The 14,115-nt window shown below is 33.1% G+C and overlaps 2 protein-coding genes across 2 annotated transcripts; one reads left to right on the forward strand and one right to left on the reverse strand.

The window, feature by feature from the left end:
* The first annotated feature begins 399 nt into the window (after nucleotides 1-399).
* Nucleotides 400-4,331, forward strand: LOC107459391 (transcription factor bHLH93). Its single transcript, XM_016077619.3, has 4 exons — nucleotides 400-1,045; nucleotides 1,685-1,846; nucleotides 1,923-2,096; nucleotides 4,224-4,331. Exons 1-4 carry the CDS (start codon nucleotides 428-430, stop codon nucleotides 4,329-4,331), a joined length of 1,062 nt encoding a protein of 353 aa, XP_015933105.2. The 5' UTR covers nucleotides 400-427.
* LOC107459278 (protein trichome birefringence) lies at nucleotides 3,953-5,301 on the reverse strand. Its single transcript, XM_016077500.3, has 3 exons — nucleotides 5,100-5,301; nucleotides 4,831-4,989; nucleotides 3,953-4,728 (listed from the first exon to the last, which is right to left on the reverse strand). Exons 2-3 carry the CDS (start codon nucleotides 4,866-4,868, stop codon nucleotides 4,374-4,376), a joined length of 393 nt encoding a protein of 130 aa, XP_015932986.2. The 5' UTR covers nucleotides 4,869-4,989; nucleotides 5,100-5,301; the 3' UTR covers nucleotides 3,953-4,373.
* Between the last annotated feature and the right edge of the window lie 8,814 nt (nucleotides 5,302-14,115).

Below are 14,115 nucleotides of genomic sequence, written 5' to 3' on the forward strand. Positions count from 1 at the left end.
GACTTACCCAAACATTAAAGATATTTTACTCAAAAAAAAAATAAAAGCATTACATATTAAATAACGTGTACTAGAAAATCGTTTTCTTAATCACCTAAGAATTTTCCCCCTCTATATACGGGGAAAGAGAGAGTTGTGATATGAAAAGGCAGATTCCATTTCGATTGTAGGGTATAGCTGCAAAAACAACCATACATATATTATTAATGAATAATTATATAGTACTATAACTATAATATAATAATAATGCACAAACAACAATCATAATTAAATAATAAAAAATAAATAATAATCAATTTGCAAGTTAATTAAGCTTTTCCTCCTTATACTCCTCCCTATAAATGCTTTAACTTGGAGCTCCTATGTAACCATGTTCTCATCAACCCTCTTTCCGGAGTTGTATGACCATGATTTCTTGGATGAGTTAATGTCACTAAGAAGAGAAACATGGGAAAGCACAAATAATAATCCATGTGATGAAGAAGGAAACTACCAATTACTCTTCCCAAATAATAATGGGTGGGGTAATAGTGGCGGTTTTGATCATCAAAATTATTACTCATCACCTTCTTCTATTCTTGTTCCAAACTCCTCTTATTCTTGTTCTTCTTCTTCTTACCAAGAAGTTCCTCAAAATTGCAACGATTATTATTGTGACACTACCTTCAATGAAATATATAGTTCCTTGCTTGAAGAATTCTCAGCACCACAGATCAATAATAGTGACACTACTACTCCACCACCAATATTAATGAGTGATCATCAAGAGGATTATAATAATAGTAATAATAATAATGAAAATCCACTATTAGTTTCTATGTTGGTGGAAGAAGAGCTTCAAAGCTTGGAGATGCAAAGAGAGTGCAAAATGGAGGCAAGTCAATCATCTTCTCCTCCTGTTTTCAACTCGGAAAGGAAGAACAATAATAGATCAAAGAAGGTTGAGGGCCAACCCTCCAAGAATCTAATGGCTGAGAGGAGAAGAAGGAAGAGATTGAATGATAGGCTCTCCATGCTTAGATCAATTGTCCCCAAGATTAGCAAGGTAATTATAATTATATTAATCATTAATTAACCATCATTTATTATTATTATTTTTTTAAAAAATTTCGAAGCCTAGTTCCGGCTAAAAACAAATAAAATTACGGTTTTGTTAGGTAGACAATAATTTTTGTAAACAATGTGAATATTAAATTCTAAAATTGATCCAATAAAAATAAAAAAAACACTTCACTCACAAATTATCTTTTAAACCCTAACATTAGGATAACTATTCGCATATCTAGTAAATTGAACATCCATCTATTGTTAATTGTGCATGAGTAAATCGAATAAAAAAGAATAACCATCCAATTAAGAATAATCAACATAATCATCTGCATACTTATTAAATTGAACATCCGATAATCCATTGTTTACGTTGTTTAATATTCTCATGTCTCTCTATACTTTTCTATAAAATTAAATTAACATGCTAAATCCAACTAATACAAACATCCTATTTTAACAATTACAAATACAAAGTAAGTAAAATAAACACCAAAATCATAAAGATTTATTATTATCTATAAAAATTTCTAAAATACATATCTGTATTTTTGGTTAGTAATCAGACTCTTGTTCTAATCAGATTTTGGATCATATGGTAATTAATTTTGGTTGTTGAATGGTTTAATTTACTCAGATGGACAGAACATCTATACTTGGAGACACCATTGACTACATGAAGGAACTACTAGACAAGATCAATACTTTGAAACAAGAAATCCAAGTGGTGGATGATTCAAATGGCATTTTATCCAATGATAAACACCCAAATGATATTTTAGTGAGAAATTCTCCCAAGGTACATGAACTTAATTGAAGAATAATTATGAGTGGATTTGTGAGTGTAATTACAAAATTATTTATTTAACATACAGTTTGATGTGGAGAGGAGGAATAATAATGGAGACACAAGAGTTGAGATCTGTTGTGGTGGGAAGCCAGGGATGTTGCTATCTACAGTAAACACTTTGGAAGCATTGGGTCTTGACATTCAACACTGTGTTATAAGCTGTTTCAATGACTTCACAATGCAAGCTTCTTGCTCAGAGGTATATATATAACTACGCTAGTTACACTTTACTAAAATTTATATCATATTTTTTATTATTTAATCACATTTTTTAATTTAAAAAATTAAAATAAAAATTATTACTAATTTTTTTTAAAAAGATACAACTTTAATTTTAGCAACTAACAACACTTAAAATTAAAGTTGTATAATTATCATCGTCACTATGTGCTTATTTGAGTGCCATTAAATCGATAAAAAAATATTTTTTTTTACTTTTTAGTGTGTTTGGTAAATTTCTAATAGTAAAAATAAAAGTATTAGAAAAATTAAAAAATATCTTTTTTTGAGAAATTACAATTTACATCTTTTTTTAAAAGATATTTTTTCTTAAAAAAAAAGATATTTTTCACATAATAAATGAATAAAAAAAATACTTTCATCTTATTTTACCTAAACATAATTGATAAATAAAAAGTTCCTTTTACATACAAAATCCAAACATAAAATTACTTTTACTTTTATAAAAGATCTATTAAAAATATATCATTTAAAAAAAATATTTGTTGAGAATGGCGCCCAAACAAACACATAATATAGAGTAAATGACAATTAAGTTCTTGAAAATTTTGATTTTGAACTAATTAATTTCTGAAAAAATATTAATTTGGTCTTTTATCAATTATGTCTTTCTATTAATTTGTCAATTAAAACTTAACGGTGATGTTTATATGACGTATTTATCTATGAAAAATTGTCATGTAGATAATAATTTTTGGAGCAAAATTTTATCTATTTTAATAAAATTTGTGATAAATAAAAAACCGTTGATTAAAAATACATATAAAGAACTAAATACATTGACAATTCTGTTTCTGTTTTGCACTATTCGTTAACAGAAAAACATGTATATTCATTATTTATTATCATAGAAGACCTAATTAGTACTTTTTTCTCAAGAACTAATTAGTCCAAAGAACTAAATAGTCCAAAATCAAAATGGTCGTGAATCTAATTGTTGCTTTACTCTAATCTATATTATCAAATTATCGAATCCCGTAACAACGTTCCTAATAAAACCAATCTTATTCATGGCATCTAGAATTGACTGTGGATCAAATAAGACCATTGTATCTAAGGTGTACGCAGATTAGATCGGATCGGATATGAACGAAAATTCTATCCGATCCACATAATTTTCATTGGATCGAACATGAACGAAAATTCTATCCGATCCACATAATTTTCATTGGATCGAACATGAACGAAAATTCTATCCGATCCACATAATTTTCATTGGATCGAACATGAACGAAAATTCTATCCGATCCACATAATTTTCATTGGATCGAACATGATATCACATGATATCTGCGTTTTTTAGTGTCAGATCCGATCCGATCTGCACATTTACGGATCGGATCGGATATAGATTATATCCGCATAATTGAACATTTTTTTTAATCATATTTCTATGTAAAAAAAATTCAATAAAAATATTTCTTTCACACTTTTAAACTTATTTATTCCTAAAATATTTTTAATCAATTTTTTTTAAATAACAAAAATAAAATAAAACAATATATGAATAATAACTACTAACTAAAACATACAAACAAGTAAATATAATACCAAATATATATATTTACTTTTTTTAATTATTATGTGGACTGCGGATGCAGAACTGATATTCGCGATCTGATCCGTAAAGAGTGCAGATCGGATCGTATCCGATCCGATCAGATTGCGAATCAGATCGTATTTGCAATTTTCGGATTAGATGCGAATATTTACCGTAGATTTGCAAATACGATCCGATCCATAAACACCCCTAATTGTATCTTATAGTAAACCATATTGCATCTAATTAACATCATATTTCAAATCAACAAGCAGTCAGATAAATTTAGCAACTATATAGAACCTCCAAGAACATATTATATTTAAATAATTTGATTACATTAAAAATAAACAAAATCTAATTGATTTGAGATGTACAATAGGATCAACTTTTCAATGCAAGGAGATGATTTGCAATAAGAAACACCACCAGCCTTACAAACCTACGCTTCTCATATGGACAAATTTATTGCAGAGTTTCAAGGTAATATTTATGTGTATATATCTTTGCACTTGACATTAACTATATGAACCTTGGAAAATGTAGATGTGGAAAAGGAATTCTCTATATGGAATCTTGCTTTCCCTATCCAAGAAAATGGATGGGACAAAAATGGTATATTGCATCTGTATAAAGCTTAAGCTTTCAGCTTAAACTCATCGTGGGAAAGAACATTGGTGATGAGTGGTTTAATACCTATGCTTTCTTCTGCGGCTGCTTTTTTTTGTACTGCCTCACCAGAAGTTCAGCATAGAGGATCTCGTTCCATGCATCCGGAACCCCCGGAAGGCACCAGTGACTGCAGTCTTGGTATCTCAATGGCGATTTCCTTTCCTCCGGTGACAAGTTTTGCTTCCTGTATATTGAGGGATGACCATCCTTCCGGAAATCCGTCATTCGAGTGATGTTAAGGTAAGAGACATGAGTTTTCATATTCTGCAGCACCTTCTCCAAAACTCTCATTTTAGGAGGGTATTCTGTTAGGTACTTCTCATTGTCTATAGGCATGGTTTCACTATCACATGCTCCACCCGAATTCCATTGTCCACCACTGCAGTAAGCATGATTCAAAATAGAAAAGTTTCTATGATCAGAGAAGTCTCTCAACTAAGTGCAAATCAAGTAATGTGAGAGATCACCATAATCAATTTACCTGAAATGGGAAGCAGAGTAGCCTCTGAAGAAGACCATAGACTTGGATGGGTTTACTTTGGCATCAACCCACCTGCTCCAAGTAGTTATCGCTCTTCGGAATGCCTCGAGGACGTTTAGTTCATTATAGACATGGCTACCTTCTTGGTAATAGTCCTTCCTGGAAATTTTCATGGACAAAAAAAGAGATCAAATTAGCATAGAACAAAGGCATATTATGAAAAACACAAAGCAAAGTTGGCCTAATTTCATAGAAATTGCAATACTTACCCTTTGGAAGTTTTATCATGAGTCCACCAATGACCAGTGTTGAAGACAATGATATCTGCATCTTTATATTGATCTGAAGATCTGCCAACTAAATCGAGACGAAGCGTTTCCTTCTTCGTTCCGTTCTTGTCTGGCACTTCCCACTCTTGAACCAAGAATGGTGATACAAAAAGCTCCACTGTGAAGTTATAATCCTACAAGGCCATCATACAAAAACCAACACTGAGTATAAGAATAACAAAAACCAGATTGGTTATAAACAAGCTAAACCATAAAGGGCATCTGACTAAAGATTCTTCAGTCTAACTAATACTTCCCTTTCCAATTCCTTCAGACCTCCCAACCACCAGCAGGAGTATAATATAGCAAACACAGTTATATCAAGCAAGAAATATACAATTAGGAACAAGTAGGGCATTTAGACAATTAGCAAGTAATATGCAGTCAAATAGGCAATCTCAAACAATTCATATAGTATGCATATGATGAATGCCTGTCCCTAGTGGCCGATGATATCATCTGTCGGTTATAGAGCCAACCCGACAAGTCCTGGCAGTTAACCATTGGACTATCCCTCTGTCGTGTCTCCCCAACTTGAGTCATGCTCATTATAACTTGATCATAATCATGATCCATATCCATCACCCTCACTGGTGAATATTTATCCATCACCATCACTGGTGAATGTTTATCCATCACCATCACTGGTGAATGTTTATCCATCACCATCACTGGTGAATATTTATCCATCACCATCACTGGTGAATATTTTTGGGGGTGAGCTCGTCCGGGAATTTCACAGTGCCCGGCCACCCTGACGACATAGGGTCAAAAGAGCTTCAAGTCTCGACCTGGAGCACTGATGAGCGGATAATTTATACGCTTTTTGGCATTGTTTTCATATAGTTTTTAGTAAGTTTAAGCTACTTTTAGGGATGTTTTCATTAGTTTTTATGCTAAATTCACATTTCTGACAATAATCCAGCCATCCGGCTCACGGTTAAATCCATAACCAGCCGTTTCATTAACAATTATAGCCTTTCGGCCCATGGCATAACAAGCACTTCCACCACCATCCTCCACATCTCACATATTCATGCTTGATCCTCATTGATCATCCATTTTTCCCTTGCTTCACTCGCAAGTTGCCACATTCACTAGCCCTTCTTCTCATAGCTAGACATATCATAATGATTTAAGACATAAGTGGTGAGATCGGAGGCTTAGAAGTATGAAATTTGGCTTTAAAAACTCAAAAATCAACTTTGGGATGAAAACAGGTCCACGCGTACGCGCACTCCACGCGCAAGGCTCTGGGGATGCGTATAACGTAAATGTATTACGAGATTTGATTTATTTATTTATATTATTCTGGATACACTTCAAAATATTTTTTATTATTTGAATGTTGTACCTAGTCCTTATGATATCAAATTAACTCGGTCTATCCTTCATCTAAGCTAAAACTATTCTGTATCTTTATTTAACGCATGGTTACCAGAGACAACCTTCAAACAGCAAGGGCAATTATTATAGGTGTTCTGGCTAGTTGGTGTTCAAGTTTAACTTCTGTCTTTGGGCCATCTTTATTTGATTACACAGTCATGTTCCATTTTCCATGAATTTAAATTAGTTTCCTTATAAATTTGTATAGTTGATCTTGTGTTTTACTATTTTGTATTTTAGGCAGATATTGGTCTTTCTATGGGCATCCAAGGAACTGAAGTTGCAAAAGAAAGCTTAGATATTATAATCCTGGATGATAACTTTGCGACAGTAGTAAAGGTAAGTGTTTTATTTATTGGATTGAACATCTATTATATATAACATGTCCTTTAGTATTGGTTTACCACAGTTTGCTTTTGGCCCTTTAGGCATAAATATAATTCACCATAAAGTTTGGCTTACCATGGCTAAGAAACATGGCAATTTTGCTGATGCACTGGGACAATTAGGATTGCTGAACAAACAGAATTCAGAGAAACACTCGTGAGTTTTTTTTTTTCGTCCCTCCCCTCTATGAATTTCATTGTGCACACCAAGTGTTCGATGGTTTGCTTATTTATTGGTTTGACCTAACATGCACATCAAATGTTTGTTAATTAGTCTCAGTGGATAATTAGATAGATATATGTGCTCAATGTTGTGTTTGTACAGACGAGGTGTTTGATCTAATAACTGAACTGCTTTTGAAATAGTATCTTCAATTGAGTCTCCATTTTTGAATTCAAATTCAATCTCTGTTTTCTTCACTGCTGTACTTTTCTTTTATGTGTACATAAGTAGTAATATGTATCTTTATTCTTACTATTTCACTCTTAAGTAATTATTTTTATGTTGCAAGTTCTGTCAAGGGGAGGGGAGGCTGTACAGATGACTACTGACCATGAACATAATACTGAGCGGGGCAGCATTGAGAACAGAGGTGGATTTGTCTCAAACATGCCAGATTCTTCAACTAACCCTGAATTCTATGCTTTGTTGCTACTGATATTCAATGCTGATTTTTGTGTTTTCATTTATCATTCCTTTTACTATAGGAACTTGAGTTTCGTTTGCTGTGATATTAGTTTACTCAATTCTTTTTACTATAGGGCACTGTTTCTTCTCTGAGACTGATAGTCTCTTTCTAGAAAAAAGAAACTTCTTTTGGAACAAAATGGATCACATGTTGCAAGAATCTCAGTTTACAAGGTATGCTATAAGAACCGTTTACTCAATTAAAACCTCCTTGTCTTTTTATTGTTCCTTTGCTGCTTTTTATAACTCGAGTTTTTGTGCAGGGGTGTGAGAGAGAGGTTGTTGAGGCTGGGAAGCAATCCAATGAGTTCTTACAATAGTTATCTATTTATCTATCTATCTATCTCTATTTGTTGGTGTCTATTATCTCTGCTCTACTGATTCAATAAATTTCTATCTAATACGTCTTATATTTCTTGTACGATTTGGTTGCAATAGTTGGTGCTTATAAATTTGTTGGTGTCTTATATCTAACACGTCTTATAACAAAATTGTTGATGTCTTTGCAGAAGTAAACCCTCTGCAGAAAGTTTCGGCTATTGTCCATGGAAACTTGAAGCTCTCTGAGAGGTAATTCTTGATAAGGAACCATGCTTTTTAACCCTCCTTTCTTATTTTAATGCTTATAAATACGTGAATTTGTGTTTCTTTACAATGCTTATGTAAGTGGTGGAATTAATCTTGTTTTTTTTTTTGCAGCCATGCAATCCTAGTATATCTTGCTTCTACTTTTACTGGAATTGCTGACCACTGCTTCATATATAGGCATTTTGAGGTTATCAATAAAGTTACATAGTCTTAAGTGGATTCTCTTAAGTGGATTCAGGTGTAGGTTATCAATTGCAAAAGGGAGCTGTAGAAATAAATGGTCATGGTTTATAATTGCTGTTGTTTATACATAAATATTTCTTTCTTATAGCGTAACAATATTTGTTACTGATGTTCATATACCTTCTTAAAAGGATTCTGTTGATCTTAAATCAAAGAAGGCAAAGGTCTTTGTTGAGGTAAATCTATATTGCGCCCTTCAATTGAAAGGCAAGTTCAGTTGCCAAATATTAGTATAGTTGTGATGTGTGTGTGAAGACCATTTAGAAGGATGAATTTTTGAAACTCTGCTTTGTGACAGCTTCTATATCAGCAAACTATAAATAAAGAAGAGAGCTGTGTCAATACAAACTGTGTTTTCTTCCCTTTGCTGATTAAAATAAATAGAATATATAGAATATTATCTCAGTATTTCCATTAATCAATGTCACAAGGATTTGGTTTTTAAGATTTCGCGAGTTGCCTTATAAGCCATGAAAGTAATTAGTACCTTGAAATATATTGTTTTTCTGGTTGAATAAGCCATTAGATTTTCTTTGTGCCAGAATTTCTTGTGCCAAAAAGGGAAGCATCAGTGAGAATTTCTTTGTGACAGAATTTCTTGTATATCAAGAATGCTGTTGTATCATTAAACTTAACTCCTTGAGGCACCAAATTTAAGAGAACAGTGGTTTTCTCTAGTTGATGATTTACTGCATTAGCTCCAACAATGCGAACATGGTTGTGACTCAACAAAAGACTGGCTACAATTTCCTCAGCTAGCTTGAAAACCAAAGGGAAGAACTTGTATATTGCAATGCTGATGTGGAGTTTAACTTGAAGTGGCCACACACAACCACAAGGAGATCCATGAGGTGTATTTGTCAATGGCTCTGAGCAAGTCACCATCATGCAATCTAAAAGGAATAGGATCAATATAAAATCTTGTTTGTTTAAATTGTTGAAAATGAAGGAACTAGTAGTGTCAATGAGTAATGTAAATAGTTATAGTTCTATCAATGGTTTATTTTTTTGGGTACCTTTTTATGATAGTGAGATATTGGCCAATGATGTTGAAAAACAACATCCAATTTTATAGGTATCATGTAATAAATATTATGTTTATCTATATGATTTTTGGTCTCTTTTTTTTTCAATTTATAGTGTGTTTGATGGAGGAAATTTAAAAAATAAACCTAAAGTATTCATTTTGCAATGGAAAAATTTAAAAAAATTTCTATTTTACTTTACCGACAAATTTACAGACGAATTTTCTGTCTGTAATCATAGTGTGAGATGATTTTCCAAGGTTCAAATTACAGACGGAAAATTCGTCTATAATTACAAACGAAAAATCCGTTGAAAAATCCGTCGAAAAATCCGTCTGTAATTACAGACGGAAAATCCGTCTGTAATTACAGACGGAAAATTTGTCGAAAAGTTCGTTGCCTTTGGGAAATGGATAGAAAATTTACAGAGGGAAAATCCATCGATAACTGGTAAAAATCCGTCTGTAATTTTTTGATGGAAAAAAATCCGTCGGTAAATAATTTCCGACGGGACTTTTACGGAGGGACAAAATCCGTCGGTAATTTCGTCGGTAACCAAAAATCCGTCTGTAATAAAGACTAAATCTGTCTGTATTAATCCATTTTCTAGTTGTGAATGACCTCAGTCATGGACAAGAACATTCTCATTATACTATGTAAGCTAGAGACGATATTCCCTCTATCTTTTTTTGACGTTATGGAACATTTAGTAGTCCACCTACCATTCGAAGAAATACTATATGGGCCAGTCCAATTTGGGTGGATGAACACATTTGAGAGGATGACTGGTTCATTCAAGCGTAATGTGAAGAACAGAGCTCGGACTGAGGGCAGCATCTTTGAAGCATTCCTATTTAAGAAAACTTCAGTATTTTGCTAATTCTGTTTTCGATCTCATGTTGAGTCACATAGAACAAAAGGTTTCTTGGAACGATGAGAGGAGATAATCCTCATCAAGTGAAATAACATACCCAATCTTTTTTCAAGAAGGAGCTGCAATGGGTGTAGACAGTGACTACTGGTTAGAGCAGAAATAAATTGACACTGCACATCTGCATGTATTGCTTAACTGTGACCAAATTTCACCCTACCTCGTGTGAGTTGTTTAAGTCTTCCTTAAAATTGCAATCAGTAAGATACTAGATTCTTAATCTAATTAAAACTTCGTTATCCTATTCTATCATATAGGTTATTCAAAGAGGTAAATTCTGAGACCTCATTGAACAATTTTCCACTTTGGTTCAGATAATACGTCAGCGTGCAGCTAACTGACACAATAGATTCGAAACTAGTTGCATTTAGTTAGGGCCTAATGAATAAAGCCACTAGCTACCCGATTTACAATGTTAACGGATATCGGTTCCATACCTTATGGTGGTCAATTGGAAAGTCAACGGATAACACTGGAATTCGGGTTCGTGGAGATTCAGGTGGAGTCATTCTAATTGGTTTGGTGTGTTGCACAATATAATTGAATTATAGTATTTCTACCTCACTACGTACAAGGTGTGCGTATTCAAATGTGAAAGGTATGATCCAAGTTCGCGATAAGGAACACGAAAGGACAAGGACTGCGATATCACTGAAGTTAATGTAACCAGGAAATATAGGCGCTACGATCCTTTTATACTACCTCAAAATGCACGACAGATATACTATTCTCTTTATCCAAGTTCATGCAAGTCTAGTTGGGTGGTTGTGATTAAGACTAAGTCAAGAGGCCCCATCGAGTCTGATAATTGGATAGAGGGTCAGGAACCTTACCAGATTGACAACCCAACTCCTTCAAAAATGGTGGTTGCTACCGATGAGCCAATCACCCTTAGGTCCGCTATTATGGATGATGACATCATTGACCTTGGAATAGATGCCGATGCACTTCCTCTAGAGGATGACGATATTCAAGAAGAAGATGGGGTCGATGGCGACAAAATAGAGGAAGACGAGTTTGATGATAATCAGAAAACTACCTCGGAAGAGGAGGATGCTAAACCAGAGAAAGAAGATGATGAATCTTTTTAAGGTTAATGTAAACATAGTTATGTCATATATATTTCTTTAAGAAACTTTGAATACTTGTAACATATATTTCAGTGAATGTAAACGTAGTTTTATGAATATAATATAGTTATCATTGTTTCAGATATTCCAGTTCCCATCATTTCGTATTTGTAATTTATATTCTTCGTACTTCACATCAGGTTTAAAACACTATTTTACTTGTTAATTATCAGAGTACATTAGAGATGGATGGGAAAAGATATTTAAAAAATACTACCGTTGGAATTACCGTCAGAATATTCCAACGGTAACAGCCTAGTCAAATTTTTAAAAAAAAATTTTTGAAAACATTTCCGTTGGCATTTCCATTTTCGTGCTAACTATATTCTGTCACTAAATCTGACGGTAATTACTGTCGGATAAAAAATTCCGACGATAAATATTTACCAGCGAGGTTTATCTTTGATTACTTCCGACGGTAAGTTAATTACCGTTGTTCTTTTTTCCGAGGGTACTCATTTTTTATCCAAATAATTTCCTGTTGATATTGATTTTTCTGTAATGATTGGAAGAATCAAAATTTACTTCTTTTTCTTATTCATAAATGCTCCTCTTTTGATGTTTTTCTATTATACTACTCCTACATTGTCATATTTTTTTTCGTAATTTCTGCTACTTGAGTCTTTTTATTTCTTCATGTCTCTATTGTTGGTTTTGGTACTTTTACTTGGTCACTACTATTGATTTGTTTCAAGTTATAAGAAAATACTTTGTTTTTTTTATTTTTGTTGTATATATGTGATTGGTAGTCTGTTCTTACTATGTCTATAAGTTTCTTACCGTTGTTATATATATTATTTTGCAGAGTTATCATTGCATGTATAAGGAACAAGAACTTTGAAACAAATATATTTAGCTTTTCTTTTCTAAGTCATGTATTTCATCTAGAGGATTTATTTAATTATCTTTTCATATTTTGATATGTGAATTAGAAATCATTACATAATAGTGTATTTGAAATATTTTAATTTGATAATATCTATCCAAGTAGAATAAGTTGAGATTTTGGGTCTTTTTCATAACTTTAATTTTATTATACCCAAATTATTGTAGCTACAGGTAGTAGATAATGTTGTATGAGAAGAATGTTGAAATGCATATTAATAATATTAAAGGAACGTTGCTAGATTGATGTCATATTAATGATAGAAGAGCAAACACTTCTAAAGTGATGCCATAGTTGGTCAAATATATAACACTCCCGACGGTTGCTATAGCAATTGAATAGGCAATGCTTGTGATTAGTTGCAAAATTAGTATAAAAAAAAACACTTAATAAGCGTTGCATTAAAGTCTACTCCTAAGCGTTGTCTTTGTTTTAGAATAATAGGCAACACTTTTAAAGAGTTGCTTTCAAAAGCGTTGTTTTTGAATTAAAAAAACGTTGCCTTAATCTAAGGCAATGGCCGCATCTGCAAAGCCTCCAAAAATGATAGTTGTAGTGTGTATTTATATACTCATCTATCACTAAATTGAAAGCTAAACCAACTAATACAATGATAGTTGTAAGAATCAGACCAGACTGACCGATCAGACCAAAAAATGGTGAACCAGACACAGGATCGGTTTGGTTGAGCTATTTGACCGTGCAAGAAAAAGAATCGGTAAAAACCAGTTTGGAACAGCCAATTCTGATAAAAACTGGTGAACCAATGGTTCTAAATAATTGGCCGGTTTGATCTCTTTTTTTTTAACCCCTTTCCCCAAAACGGCGTCATTTTGACGCTTAAAAAAAAAATCATAACTAGTAACTAACCTAAGGTTCCTTGAAGAAGTGAAGCAGCCCCTCCCTCCTTGTCCTTGGAGCTCGAAGTGAAGAACTGACGAAACCTCTCTCACTTAGCCTCCCCAAGGTAATCTCTCTCTTTCACACTCACAATCGCCGACAACTCTGCCTTTTGTCGCCATTCCTCTGCGTCTCCGTCGTTGCGTTGTTGCTTGTGTTTGTAGTTCACCTGCCTTACGTTGTCATGTCTCTGGGGCTCTGTGCGTCTCTCGTTATCGCAACATTGTTCGTCGTTGCTCACCAGTATCTGCACTGCTCTTCTTTTCTCTTTTTCTGCGCTGCTTACCTTCGTTTGTGGGTTGCGATCATTCGTTGCTGCAGGTGCAATAGTAAGCATCGGATATTTTTTTAATTATTCAGCTATTGAATTATAATTTGATTAAGTGAGTAATTGATTAATGATATTGCTGTTAGTGGTGAATTGAGGTGAGAAATGTGGTGAGTTTCATTCATTGTTCCTTATTTTTTTTCTACTTTCTCTGCATAGTTATATCTTTTTTCTTGATCTTTGTAAATTATTCATTATATGTTTTAGGATGCTGTTACTCTAAATTAATAGAAACTGGTCATTGCTTTATGGAAAGAGCAATGCATCACAACTGCCTTGTTTGCTTTGAGGTATAAACTATCAAGAGTATTTTTCTATTTTGGTAAAATGTTTTGGGAAGAACCCATGATTTCATTTTGTTTGGTTTACGAATTGGTTTTATTTATTATAAATTTTTGTTAATTGTTGATTATTGTTGTGATGATTCTAGTTTGTTTTGCCATTAGTTACTTTGTTGATTGAATT

The sequence above is a fragment of the Arachis duranensis genome, chromosome 7 (assembly GCF_000817695.3).
Source record: "Arachis duranensis cultivar V14167 chromosome 7, aradu.V14167.gnm2.J7QH, whole genome shotgun sequence".
Taxonomy (NCBI): Eukaryota; Viridiplantae; Streptophyta; class Magnoliopsida; order Fabales; family Fabaceae; genus Arachis; species Arachis duranensis.

Excerpts from the sequence above, each read along its gene's own strand:
- LOC107459391 (XM_016077619.3), top strand. The coding sequence starts at position 428 with ATGTCACTAAGAAGAGAAACATGGGAAAGCACAAATAATAATCCATGT. Across the intron at positions 1,847-1,922 it reads TAGTGAGAAATTCTCCCAAG|TTTGATGTGGAGAGGAGGAA; the intron begins GTACATGAACTT and ends TTTAACATACAG. Across the intron at positions 2,097-4,223 it reads TGCAAGCTTCTTGCTCAGAG|ATGTGGAAAAGGAATTCTCT; the intron begins GTATATATATAA and ends TGGAAAATGTAG.
- LOC107459278 (XM_016077500.3), bottom strand. The coding sequence starts at position 4,868 with ATGGTCTTCTTCAGAGGCTACTCTGCTTCCCATTTCAG. Across the intron at positions 4,729-4,830 it reads TACTCTGCTTCCCATTTCAG|TGGTGGACAATGGAATTCGG; the intron begins GTAAATTGATTA and ends TGCTTACTGCAG.